This window comes from Acanthamoeba castellanii (genome assembly GCF_000313135.1).
Source record: "Acanthamoeba castellanii str. Neff unplaced genomic scaffold scf7180000084769, whole genome shotgun sequence".
NCBI lineage: Eukaryota > Discosea > Longamoebia > Acanthamoebidae > Acanthamoeba > Acanthamoeba castellanii.
Genome location: NW_004457268.1, coordinates 530,947 through 542,499, shown reverse-complemented (window position 1 = coordinate 542,499; position 11,553 = coordinate 530,947). Strand labels below are relative to the sequence as shown.

General features: G+C 59.9%; 3 protein-coding genes and 2 pseudogenes across 3 annotated transcripts; 1 reads left to right on the top strand and 4 right to left on the bottom strand.

Annotated features, from left to right (window-relative positions):
- Positions 1 to 31: 31 nt before the first annotated feature.
- On the bottom strand, positions 32 to 3,813 carry ACA1_260860 (uncharacterized protein; the record flags this gene model as incomplete). The annotated part of the gene is made up of 14 exons (XM_004333644.1): positions 32 to 109; positions 212 to 346; positions 423 to 522; positions 597 to 723; positions 858 to 1,116; positions 1,209 to 1,943; positions 2,037 to 2,117; positions 2,400 to 2,483; positions 2,556 to 2,808; positions 2,891 to 3,021; positions 3,184 to 3,239; positions 3,418 to 3,521; positions 3,595 to 3,649; positions 3,732 to 3,813. 14 exons carry the CDS (start codon positions 3,811 to 3,813, stop codon positions 32 to 34), a joined length of 2,280 nt encoding a protein of 759 aa, XP_004333692.1.
- A 592-nt stretch (positions 3,814 to 4,405) lies between these two features.
- ACA1_260850 (uncharacterized protein) lies at positions 4,406 to 5,980 on the bottom strand (the record flags this gene model as incomplete). Its single annotated transcript, XM_004333643.1, has 1 exon — positions 4,406 to 5,980. The coding sequence occupies one exon, from the start codon at positions 5,978 to 5,980 to the stop codon at positions 4,406 to 4,408; it is 1,575 nt and encodes a 524-aa protein (XP_004333691.1).
- Positions 5,981 to 6,369: 389 nt separating this feature from the next.
- Positions 6,370 to 7,416, bottom strand: ACA1_260840 (annotated as a pseudogene).
- Positions 7,417 to 7,636: 220 nt separating this feature from the next.
- On the bottom strand, positions 7,637 to 8,131 carry ACA1_260830 (uncharacterized protein; the record flags this gene model as incomplete). The annotated part of the gene is made up of 3 exons (XM_004333642.1): positions 7,637 to 7,774; positions 7,850 to 7,938; positions 8,008 to 8,131. 3 exons carry the CDS (start codon positions 8,129 to 8,131, stop codon positions 7,637 to 7,639), a joined length of 351 nt encoding a protein of 116 aa, XP_004333690.1.
- A 226-nt stretch (positions 8,132 to 8,357) lies between these two features.
- Positions 8,358 to 11,071, top strand: ACA1_260820 (annotated as a pseudogene).
- Positions 11,072 to 11,553: the final 482 nt, after the last annotated feature.

Below are 11,553 nucleotides of genomic sequence, written 5' to 3'. Positions count from 1 at the left end.
TTTCCTCCGACAGCCTGAATGCCTCCGGAGACTAATCGCTGTTGTCGCCGCTCTCGCCACCGCTGCCGTCTTCCTCGACGCCGCTGAGGGCAGACTGCGCAGCCCGCGCCTGTGACACACATCGGCCGCACACGCACACAACACGCGTGAGTGTGTGCACAACCAGCAAGATAGAAGAAGGGCAGAAGTGGCGACGTGAGCGCACACAAACCTTTTCCTGGACGAGGATGGATTGGGCGAGATCGCTTGGCAGACAGGCGAGGATGGCCTCCGAGCAGGCCTCCACCCGCTCCGCGTCCATCGAGCCCTCTTCTGCCTTCTTCATCTGCATTCCGCCGGCGTTTAGCTTCGACTCATCACACCACACACGAGACACACACGACGCACACGACACGCACACGAGACAGTGCAAGGAGGTGTACATTGGCCTGGAAGAGGAGGTAGAAGTCGACAATCTCGATTTCAGCCTTTCGTCGCAGGATGGGTGGCACCTTGGAGCTCAGGAACGCCCGCAGGTACCATCTGGAAGGAGAAAGCATAGAGTGATGATCATCAGCGACGTGTGCGTCGTGTGTTCGGTGCAGTGTGCGGCGCACCGCTGGAGCTGAGTCGTGGCTTCGCTTTCGCGGCGCTGGAGCCAGCCGTAGTAGTTCTGGGATCGCAGGAATCGCTTGTAGAGCAGCTGATCACCCGACGCGCTGCCCGTCAAATACGCTCCGTCGTCTGCTCGCCCACCACGTCGGTTAAATGAAACGATAAATTCCCACGACGCACGCGACCCACGCGACACGCACGACACACGCGACACGACACGCACGACACGCACGACACATACACCACGTAACGGTCGGACGCACCTCGGCAGAGTGACTTGAGGAAGTTGTCTTCGCTGAAGGCGGCGATGCGCGGGGCGGGCTTGAAGGGCGACACGGTGCTGGCGGCCGGGACCAGCGAGGCAAAGTACTGCTCGAGCGGCCGCAGGAACACCTCCGTCAGCCGGTGAAAGTGCCGCCGGATGAGCTCGTTGTAGTAGGCCCCGGGCCGGTCGGGCACCAGGAGCTGCTTGAGCACCCGCTTGTTGACCACCACAAGCGGCTTCATTTTCGAGTCCACATTCTGTTTGTTATAATGAAAGGAAAATTCAAAATGCGTCGCACACGCACACGCACACGCGCACCGCGCAACCGGGGGGGGGGGGGGGAGCGTACGGTGGTGCTGTTTCGCTGGGGCTTTGTGTGGATGTGTGCGGCGGGCGAGCCCGGCAGGTGGGCAGAGCTGATGGAGCGCGAGCGGCCCACGCGGCCGGGCGAGGCCGGCGAGCGGCCGTCGGGCGACAGGCCTGCGCCGGCCTTAATGGGCAGCCGGCCGATGCTCATCTTCTCGCGCAGCACGTCGAACACGCCCCTCGTTCCGCCGAAGCTGAAGCTCGTGTTGCCTTTGGTGGTGCTGCTGCTGCTTCTGCCACTGCGGCTCGCGGCGGACGAGGTGGTGGCGTTGGTGTTGATGATGGGGATCGGGACCGAGCCCTTCCGTGGGCTGTGGTCATCGACATCGTCGTCATCATCGTCGCCACTACCATCGTCATCTCCGCTGTCGCCGCTGCTGCTGTCGTCGTCGTCGTCGTGGAGATGCGAATCGCTGAGGGTCGAGTCGCTGTAGCTGCGGCTGCTCCCATCGACGCTGCTCGAGCGCCAGGGCTTGGACGCGGGTGGACCGCTATTGCCGAGAGCGACGGCGGTAGCGGTGGAGCGCGTCGTCGGCTTGTTATTCTTGTGCGCAGTTGCGGTGGTGGTCGACGTGGAGGCCTGTGCCCTGGGGTCGCCTGCCTGCTTGCGCACGAGCACGCGCGGGGCCGACTTGCCGATGTGGAGCGTGTGGGGCCAGTGGGCCAGCACGTGGCTGAAGTGCGGGTTGGTCACTCCGATGATGGCACCGGGCAAGCACTGCGCGCGTTCATGAAACAAAAGCAAATGGTGAGTGCGCATATACAGCCTCACCGCACGTGTCGCACCGCACACGATACACGACACACGTACCTCGGGGTGGGCCTTGGCGTATTCGTTGTAGTCGCGGTCGTGAATCGTGAAGTACGGCCGGAAATCGCCGCAGTAGGACAACTGCCCAGAAACAACGCAGAAGCGTCCAGTCAACTTGGTGTCGTGTGCGTGTGCGTGTGCGCGCGTAAAGGAGAAGCGCATGGTACGGGTGAGATGAGTTGAGTCAGGGAAACGACAGCGTCGGAGGTCAGAGATGGGTCGGACGCCTCGACAACGAGCGGCTCGTTCAACAGCACCTGTGGTCAATGATTATGTGTGTCGTGTGAAAACGCGAGCCAACATGGCCACACACGAATCGCGACACGCGTGAACACAAAGAGCGCGCCGGGCGTAATAACGTACCAGTTCCCAGAGATGCCAGAGGTGGCTCAGCGCACTGCCGAGGCCCTTGAACAGCTCGGCGCCCTCGTGCGAGTAGCCCTTCAACTGCGCCCCGCCCGCAGGTTAGCCAAGACCAAGAGTGCTCGGAGAGACCACGCGCAGGGGGGCGACACGCACCGCTTCGGGAACCGTGGTGGTGGTGGCGGGCGCCGACGCCGACGGCGAAGGCCGAGGCGGCGAGGCCGACGTCGGCGGACTGCCGACCAGCAATTGTGTCGACGCTGAGGCGGGCGATGAAGAAGACGGGCAGGGTGCGGAGGTCGGCGGCGCGAAGAGCGGTGAGGCGGAGCGCGGACTGGCGGGCAGCTGCACGCGTAGGACCCAACCCAGTAGCGGCAGCTCGTAGCTCTTGCCCGGCTCCGGCTCGGGCCTACCCAAGGTATGCATGGTATGTGAGCTGACGTCAGCAGATTGAAACCAGGCCGGAGTTGGCAAGGTCACGCGCGGCGTACCACGAGCGGATGTCGTCGACGGCGGTAGCGAGAACCGACGGGCCGCGCTTAAAGTAGAGGTGGCCCACCAGCTTGATGAGCCGCTTGAAGAAGTGGGCGTGCAGCAGTGGAGAGAGCACCACAATTGATTTCTGAGTGGGTGGCCAGTGTCCGCGTACGATGCGTGAGCGTGACAGGACGCACGCACGGGACACACGCACGACACACACACACACACACACACACACACACACACACACACACACACACACACACACACACACACACGAAATCGGAGAGGGGCAGGACCGCACCTGGAGGTAGCCTCGAGACGATGTCTCGTCCTTTTGCTGTCGAAAGTAGGCGTAGCCTGCACCCAAAGGGTACAACCGAGATCAGTCATAGGCCAGGTGGGATTGCCGATGACCATGTAGCACGTGCGTAGTATGAGCGAGTGTTGCGTGGACGTGTGTCGTGTTGTGTCATGTTGTGTGTGTGTGTGTGGTGTCGTACAAGAGAGGAGCTCAAGCTGCGGCGAGGGAGAGTACCGTGATGAAACTGGTTGAGGCGTCGGTCGCCCTTGCGTGTGCGGAAGGTGAACAGGGAGTCCGAGCTGGTGTTGACGTTGCAGTCCGGGAACGAAAGGAAGGCTCTGCACCGGAGAAAGGTAAAATGGAAATATTAATTAAAGGAATTAAAAAAACAATAAACTTATAAATACGTACATGTTCTTCTGCTCTTCTGGTGGCAAAGACACCTCTGGTTGACATTCCTCGAGAGCTGCAGAAGATAAATAAATGATAAATAAATAAATCGCTCCATCATCACAAGTGATCCATCAATAACGGGGGGGGGGAGTAACTGTGTCCGTATTCCAGATCAAACTTGACGACACAGAAGCACGTAATCCACGGGCTGGCCACTATTATGGATGCCTCCTCCATCTTTCGTAGCAGCTGCAGCGTTGGGGTCCCACTGCCTCTTGGGCTGTGTGTTGTGTTTTATGTCCCTTATCTCCGTGCAAGCGACTCAACCGCCTTGCAGGTCAACCAACGCGTGCCACACTCAGGAAGCGGATGCCCGGGTAGTGTGGGATGGGGGAGCAACTGGAAGGCGCTCTCTCCCTCGTATCAACACAAGTCGGTGCTTGCTCAAGACTCTCTGGAAGGAGTTATGAACTGTGTTCCTGTCCTGCGAACGCTACGCCAATGCTATGGCAACAATGCTGAAATTCCTGGCGATCTCCAAGGTGCTCTTGACTGGAGCATGTACCAGGTCTGGGGCTACTGATCGCAGCCAGATCATGACCACCAGCTGCGGTTCATCTGCACAGGCGCTGTCAGGTCTGCACAAGCCACTGAACTTTCACCTTCTTGTTGCAGATGATCTTCTGCCAACACCGTTTAGCCTTGGTGATTGAAGTGGCCACCACTTCAAACAACGAGCACGGTGGGATCAGAGAGCAAGGCGCGTACAAGAACGAAGAGATCTGTTGATGTTGTTGGGGTTGGGGTTTGGCCCATCGTAGTGTGGTACTTACATGTAATAAATAATCATAGTCTCCTCGATGACGGCGATCATCTTCTGCTGGAGGCTGGAGGTGACGGTGGGCGGCGGCTCGATGTTGCGCAGGGTGGTGTGGAGATGGGTGAGCAACTGGAAGCCGTGCCGCTGGTGCGTGTGGAGGAACTTGTGGATGCTGCGCTGGAACTCGTCGCCGTCGTTCGTCCACGCAGCGAACTCGTGGTAGAGCTCCTCGACGAAGATGGCCTCGAGCCGCTGCTTGTCCTCGTCCGACGGTCGATTGCCCTTGGCCAGCTCGAGACAGTAGCGGAAGAGGCCGCGGCGCACCGACCCGGGGTCCCAGGTTCGGAGCTGCTTCGTGTGGAGGTGGATGCACGCCTCTTTGAAGTCGCCGTAGTTGCACTCCACCTCCACCTCGGTTCGACTCGCCTTCGTCGTCGAGGTCGACGTTGACATCGACGTCCCGCTGCCGCCACTCTTCGTGAGGCCGCTCTTCCTCTTCGGCGAAGATGTGTGCTCGCCGCTACTCGCCGCCATATCGATCCATCCCGCATCGACAGAGTAGCCTCCGTTCTCGCCTCCTGCCTCATCCGGATCGGGAGTGACATCGTCATCGCCGGCGGTGGTGTCCTTGAGCATGGGATCGAGGATGATTTCGAAGGAATCGATCGAGAAGACGAAGTTACGTCGATTTCGCTCGACGACTCGAATGTCGATGCCGAGCGAATCGCTGCCACACCGGAAGAGGGACCATGCTTCGTGCTTCTCACCTATCCGGAAGCTCTCGCGAAAGAAGAGCTGGTAGATCTCGAAGAGCGAAAGGCGAATGCCCAGCTGCTCTTCGACGAGCTCAGAGAGCACTTCCTCCTCGCAGAGCAGCACATCGGCGAAATTGTGGCTACCGCGCCGATCGTCGTCGAGGTAGAAGGTGAGATCGAGATCGTTCAGCTGGCTCTCGTTGCCGAGCGAGAGGACGCACGAGGCACCGCCGCCGGTCAATCGAATGCCCTCTGGCCGCACGATGAGCTGGAACAACCGAAACTTCTCTTCTAGCTTTGTGAGGAGGGTCTTGATAGAGCAGCTGATCTTGATTTCGCGGTCGTATCGATGCGACGCGCCCGGCTTGGAGGTGATCTCTCGTGGCCGTTCCAGCAATTCCTTCAGATTTCGCCATGCGCCCGCCCCCAGCTTCCCTCGATGACGATTCTTGTGGGATCGAGGGCTCTTGATGCCCTTGTGGAGAAGGTCATGCTTGGGGTCAGTGCCGAAGTTGAAGAGGCTGCTGCTGCTGTGCCGGCGAGGTGGAAATGACTGCGGGAGCGAGGCGATGTTGCCGTAACGTGTTGTAGAGGATGAAGGATGTGTTGTAGAGGAAGAATGAAGAACTGACAGAGGAGGGGAAGAGGAGAACGGCGATGTGTGGGTGGAGTAGGAGTAGGGTCGCTGGTAGGGCGAAGTAGTGGTGCTCACCACACCCGACGCCGATATGGAGATGGAGAGGGATGAAGCAGAAGAAGAGCGCGTGAAGGGGGTGCCGCACGAAGGAGCAGGAGAAGAAGATGGAGACGATGCTATCGAGCCCAGCATCTAGACGAGCACCGGGCGGGGGTGATTGTGATTTTCTCGGCGGCACCAGAGGGGATCCGTTCAATCGGCGCCACTTTCGAACGACCAACAGCCCCCCCTTGCTCCTCTTCTTCGGTGGTGGTGGTGAGGTGGTCGACCTTTGAACTCAGTGCCTTCCTTCGCGCCTGCCCGAGCGATAGTCACACCCCTTTTCTTGTGGCGCCCCAAATTACCACCGCAGGTGCGCTGGTCTGCAGCGCCATAGAAGGTAACATGTCCCCGAAAAGTTCAACATCGGAGCTGGCTCTCGTGACGACGATTAGCCCCTGAACATAAACCTAGTTGGTTGCTCCTTTCGTGGAGATATGTACATACGCGAACGAGGCAGATCACTGCAGCTGCTCTGCTCTTCACTGGCTCGATGCCACCAGCCAGGGGAAGGCCCCAGCGTTGGGTGCTGCCGGCGCTGATGAAGGCGCCTGCGCTGGGCGGAAAGGGAACGCATGCTGCAGCTGCTGCGCGCTCGCACGGGGCAAGTTGGTGCTCACACTCATGGCCGACAGGGCCGACGTGATGTGCTGTGTCGCGTAGCTGTTGAGCTTCGCAGAAGGCTTGGCGGCGGTGAGTGCGGCCGCTGAGTTCCGGGTCCTCCTCACGCCCTTGACCTTGCGCCTGGCCATCATGTCGTGGATCTTGCCCACATCCCTGTGGCTGTCGCTGACCATCTTCGGCACCGCCGCGGCGTGGGGGGCGCTGATCGGCGGGTGCATGATCACGCGGTCCTCTTCCCCGCGCCTGTCGTTGAGCCGCAGAATGTTGCGTTGCATACTAGCGCCGCTGCTCACTCTGCCCTGCACCACGGGGAGCGAGGCGGCCGCTTCGAGCTTGATGGGTTCCGAGGGAGGTTCGATGGGTGGTGCTGGGGCCGCCGACGAAGGGAAAGAGAGTGAGGATGCTGTAGAAGAAGACGATGAAGAAGTCGCTGGTGAAGATGAAGAAGAGGGTAGCGCGAAGAGGTGAGGGGGGAGGAAGGGATGCATGACGCTGTTCGCTGGTAGGATGGGGCTTTCGCCTCCTACAGGGCTCTCCTGGCCCAACCCGTCGGGGCTGAGGGGGAGTAGCGGCGCTGCTCCAACAGTCGTCGTTGGCCACCAAGCGTCGAATCGCCTCTGCTTCCTCCTACTGGAGTGAGTGGTGACGCCCTCCTCCTCTTCTTCTGCGAGCCCCAGTACACTGAGGTCGACGCTGTCGAGGTCGAGGTCGAGGTCGAAGTGTCGCTCGAGTTCGGCCAGGAAGTCGAGCGGCTCGGCAGCTGTCGCACCTGCACCATTCGTCGGTGTACTGGGCGGCTGGTCTTGTGAGAGTGGTGGTTGCGCCTGGCTTGCGCCCAGGAACAAGTAGGCGAGGTAGTCATCGTCCAGGTGAGTAAATGATTCGTTCTCGCTCGGTTGGTCCATCTTCTTCTTTACTCACTCAAGCTGTTCCTTCATGAGCGAAGTGCGAATTCTCGTTCTTTGGGGTGATGAATGGCGCACGCATCAATCGACCCACCACCATCACCACCGGCCGAGCTTCCTCATTGTGGCTTCGTCTTCGCACTTCCGCCTGACCAGGCTCGATGCACTCAACACGCGGTGATGCTGCTGCGTAGTTTGGGTCTCTGATCAGGCCGTCCGCTCACTCATCGGCGATGTCGAGGTGCCGTCGTAGCTTCTCGTGCACCTGCTCGGGCGTCATGGCAGTGACCAGCAGCACCTTGTCCCGCGACTTTGAGCCGCTCACCAGCTCCACCTGTTTCTTCCTCGCCTCCAACACCTTCACCAGCCGAGCCGGACCACAGGTCAGCGCTGCTGAGGCCAGTTGTGTAAAGTACGAATGGGTGGCTGGTACCCCTGCCATGAAGTCCACCAGCTCTGCGTTGGCTTCGCCGTCTCTCGGAGGAGCTGCCAGCGCCACTCCAATGGCCTCGCTGGACATGTCTAGCAACAACATGTTGTTGTGGTTTGCTCTAAGTACCGCACAGGGCCACGTCTAGTAGCTGCGAGTACCTGTGACGGCTGATATCTTGGCGTTGGGCTTGACGTGTACGGTGAGCTTCACGTTGCCCTCCTTTGTTGTTCCAATGCACTGCGGCAGGCCCGACGCTGTGCCACCCACGCCCGGTCCTGCCATCTTGGGGAGGTCAGCATTTTATATCTATTTTCCTGCCTTGATGCCTCGGAGGTGATAGCTGTGCACACCTGCGGGGTTGTCGCTGTGGCCGCTTTCTTCTTGGATGATCGTGACATTGCAAGTCCAGCCCTACGCATCGAGAGCCTGTTTTGCAGATTAAGCTCTGCGCAGAGAAAAAGCGAATAAATCAAAAATAATTCGAAGAACTTCACCGCAGCGCCAAGAGATGGACGGGGAGGGCTATGCGCTCGCCGAACCGCAGCACACGGAGCTGGCGTTGCCGGCGGAGGTCTGGTACGAGGTGGCGATGTGGCTCGACCCCAAATCTCTGGCCTTCCTCTCCCTGGTCTCCCGATTCTTCGGCCTCGGGGTGTGCCGCCAGCCCAGCATCTGGCGACATCTCTTTCGCCGCGAGCTGGCCTCTCGCCAGCACCCCAGCGTAGTGGCGCACAAGAAGAGGGGCAAGGTCGGCAGCGGACCCGGCTCGCTGCGCTACTGGCAGAACGCGCTGCGGTGCCTCGTGGTGCCGTCCGTGGGCCGCGTGGACCACGCCTTCGTGGGGTGGCCCATCGGCGAAGGCCACTACGTGGTACGCGCTTGCGCCTCTTCCTGAAACGTTGCACCCTCTGACCTGATGTTGGCCGCGCACCGCGCACACGCACACGCACACGCACACGCACACGCAGGGCAAGGCGTTGCTGGTGGAGCTGCTGTCGGAAGCGGCCGTGCAGCAGCTGGCGGAGCACACCACCATCCAGAGTACGTTTGAGGCCACAACGTTGGAGCAATGCTGTGAAGCGACTTGGCTGACGGTGGCACACAGACCTGTTTGGGCTGGATCAGCTGTGGACCTGGAGCAAGGAGAAGAAGAACAAGACGACGGTCAAGAACAACAAGGAGCCTGAGGAAGAGGAGAAGACTGCAGAAGAGAAGCAACCAAAGGCGAAGAAGAGAAAGAAGAAAGACGCGCTGTCGCCGTCTGCGCAGCCTCGAGGCCGCCCCAAGCGCCGAAAAAGGGCAACGCTGGGTGGCGACCGGCAGCTGCCGCCTCTGCCCCCGCCACCGTACACGTTCCTGGTGGCCAGCGACCTGTCGTGCGCGCAGGCGGTCAAGCCCACCTACATGAGCCGCGAGTGGGCGGCCGACGAGCAGAAGAGCCTGTGGGACCCCTACGGCTACGTCATGCAGGACCGGCGGGAGCGCCGGCGCCGCCTGGGCGTGACCATGCGGCAGCGCGAGATCAAGGACCTCGAGGAGCTGCGCCACCTCGCCATCCCCTCCGTGCGCAAGGACGACCAACTCATCCGCTGCATCGGCACCGGAAACGAAACCGTACAGCCGCCTAGGCCGCCTTATTCGTGTGTCGTGTGTAGTGTGCGTGTCGTGCGGAGTGGTAAAACGTTGACAGTTTTCTTCAGGAGGCGATCGAGGCGCTGAAAAAGGACGCAGATCCCGACGCTATTTGCGGGTCCGGCACCTATACCTCGCTGTCGGCGCTGAGCATGGCCGTGCGGCTCCGGAAGCCGCGCCTCATTCGAGAGCTCATACTCAAGGGCGCCTCCCTTAGCGACCGAGGTACCCTTAAACTCTCTCTGTGTCGTATGATGTGTGGGCGTGTCGCGTGTGTCGCGTGTGTAGGGCTAGCGCACGCGGTTAACCGATGCATGTGAAGGTAAGGGCATACCGCCGCTATGCAAGGCGGCTGAGCTGGGTGATGTGGAGTCGATTCGCGCCATTTGCCAGGCCTTTGCCAGTCTCACCACCGATGCCGAGTCCTCGGGAACGTCGATGGCCAGAAGTGGATCCGGGCCCTGCAAGCGCGGAATCGCGCGGACGTGCTGAACGGGATCTACAGCGTCGACGAGCTGGTCGACATGCCCGAGCAGTTCTGCGGCTTCACGCCCCTCATGCTGGCCGCACGCGAGGGCCACATCCACGCCGTGCGCGTTCTCGTCGCCGAGATGGGCGCCGACCTCGATGAGGTCTCCTACGACGGCAAGGTACCCACTTTGGCCTCTCACCGACACGCGCTCAGTCCAATGGTGCACTCAGTCTCGGTCGGACCACACACACAGTGGAACGCGCTGTTGATTGCGGCGTGGCGAAAGCGCAACGACGTGGTTGACTACCTGCTTTCTGCGGGAGCCAACAGGTATTGGACCAACAGTCTAGGAAAGAACCTCGACACCATCACCCAAGAGCTCGAGCAGCAAGCCCAGCTCGGTAATTATTGGCCGCCCTCTGTGTGTGTGTGTGTGTGTGTGGCATGTGACAAGAATTCTTCTTTGCTGCAGCCAAGGAGAGAATGCGGCGGGCGGACGAGGAGAGGAAGGCCAATAAGGCCCTGCTGACCCGTGGCGCGGTGCTCGAGGCGGCCAGTCAGGACTGCCGACACTGTGGTGGCATCGCAGCGGTGCACATTCCCTCGCGCCTGCTCTTTGGCTACTGCCAGGTGTGCGGCAAGCTCGCCCAACGGCGGCCGTAGAATCGTGATGGTTGTCATGGCCATACGAGGCCTAATCATGTGTCCGCCGACGCTGACTCCCTGTGCTGGAACAACCAACAAGACTTGGCGCTCTCTGATCAGCAGATCGTCACCTACGACTTTGTGAGCCTGGGGCTGCTGTGCTCAACAGGTTCCTACACCAGCAACTACTCCATCCAGGCCTACCAAGGCAATTTTGATGTCAGAAGGGAGACCAGCTCTGCAACGCCAACGCCAACCCCAATTCCGATCGCTACTTTGAGAGCAAGGACCAGCACTATGACTTGGGCTTCCTCTACCAGAACCAGTGGGCCTACTCCAGCAACTACGCCTCCTTCTTCCCCAAGGTCAACGTCTGGTGTCACTGGATTCTGGGCTGCAAGATCCAGGTCTCACTGTGCATGACTGCCAACTTTGCAGGCTCGAACGATGCGGGGAGCCTGCTCCCTGCGTGAGTGACTGCCCAGTTGTTCGGTTGCCTGTTAGCCCAGAGAGGTTACAAAAAAAAATGCCCCTCTTCATTTGGACATCTTGGTCCCCCTTCTCCTGTTGTACCCTGCAGGGCCAAGCCTACGATCCACGGGCCAGCATGGGCGAGGCACCAGAATCGCCTCTAGTACCTCAGGAGGGGTGGCGAGGTAGTGGAGTCGTGAGTGAGGTCGAGTCGAACACAGCAAGCCGGACCCAAATGTAGAGCCGTCGGTGAGGACGTGGTACCGCTTCCACAAAGTAAGCCTTTATCAGCAGAGATCCCTCGGCGCGGTGGAATGTTACATCCGAACCCACGAGCCTTTTACTCTGTGGTTTTTCAGCGCACAGAGCTGTGCCTGATGGTTTGTCTCAGGCTTGTTTGGATTGTGTATAGATTGTAGAAGGTGGGATACTCTCCTTTTGTCATTTGTGTTTTACGTACCACTTTTTTGTTTCAAATCTGAAT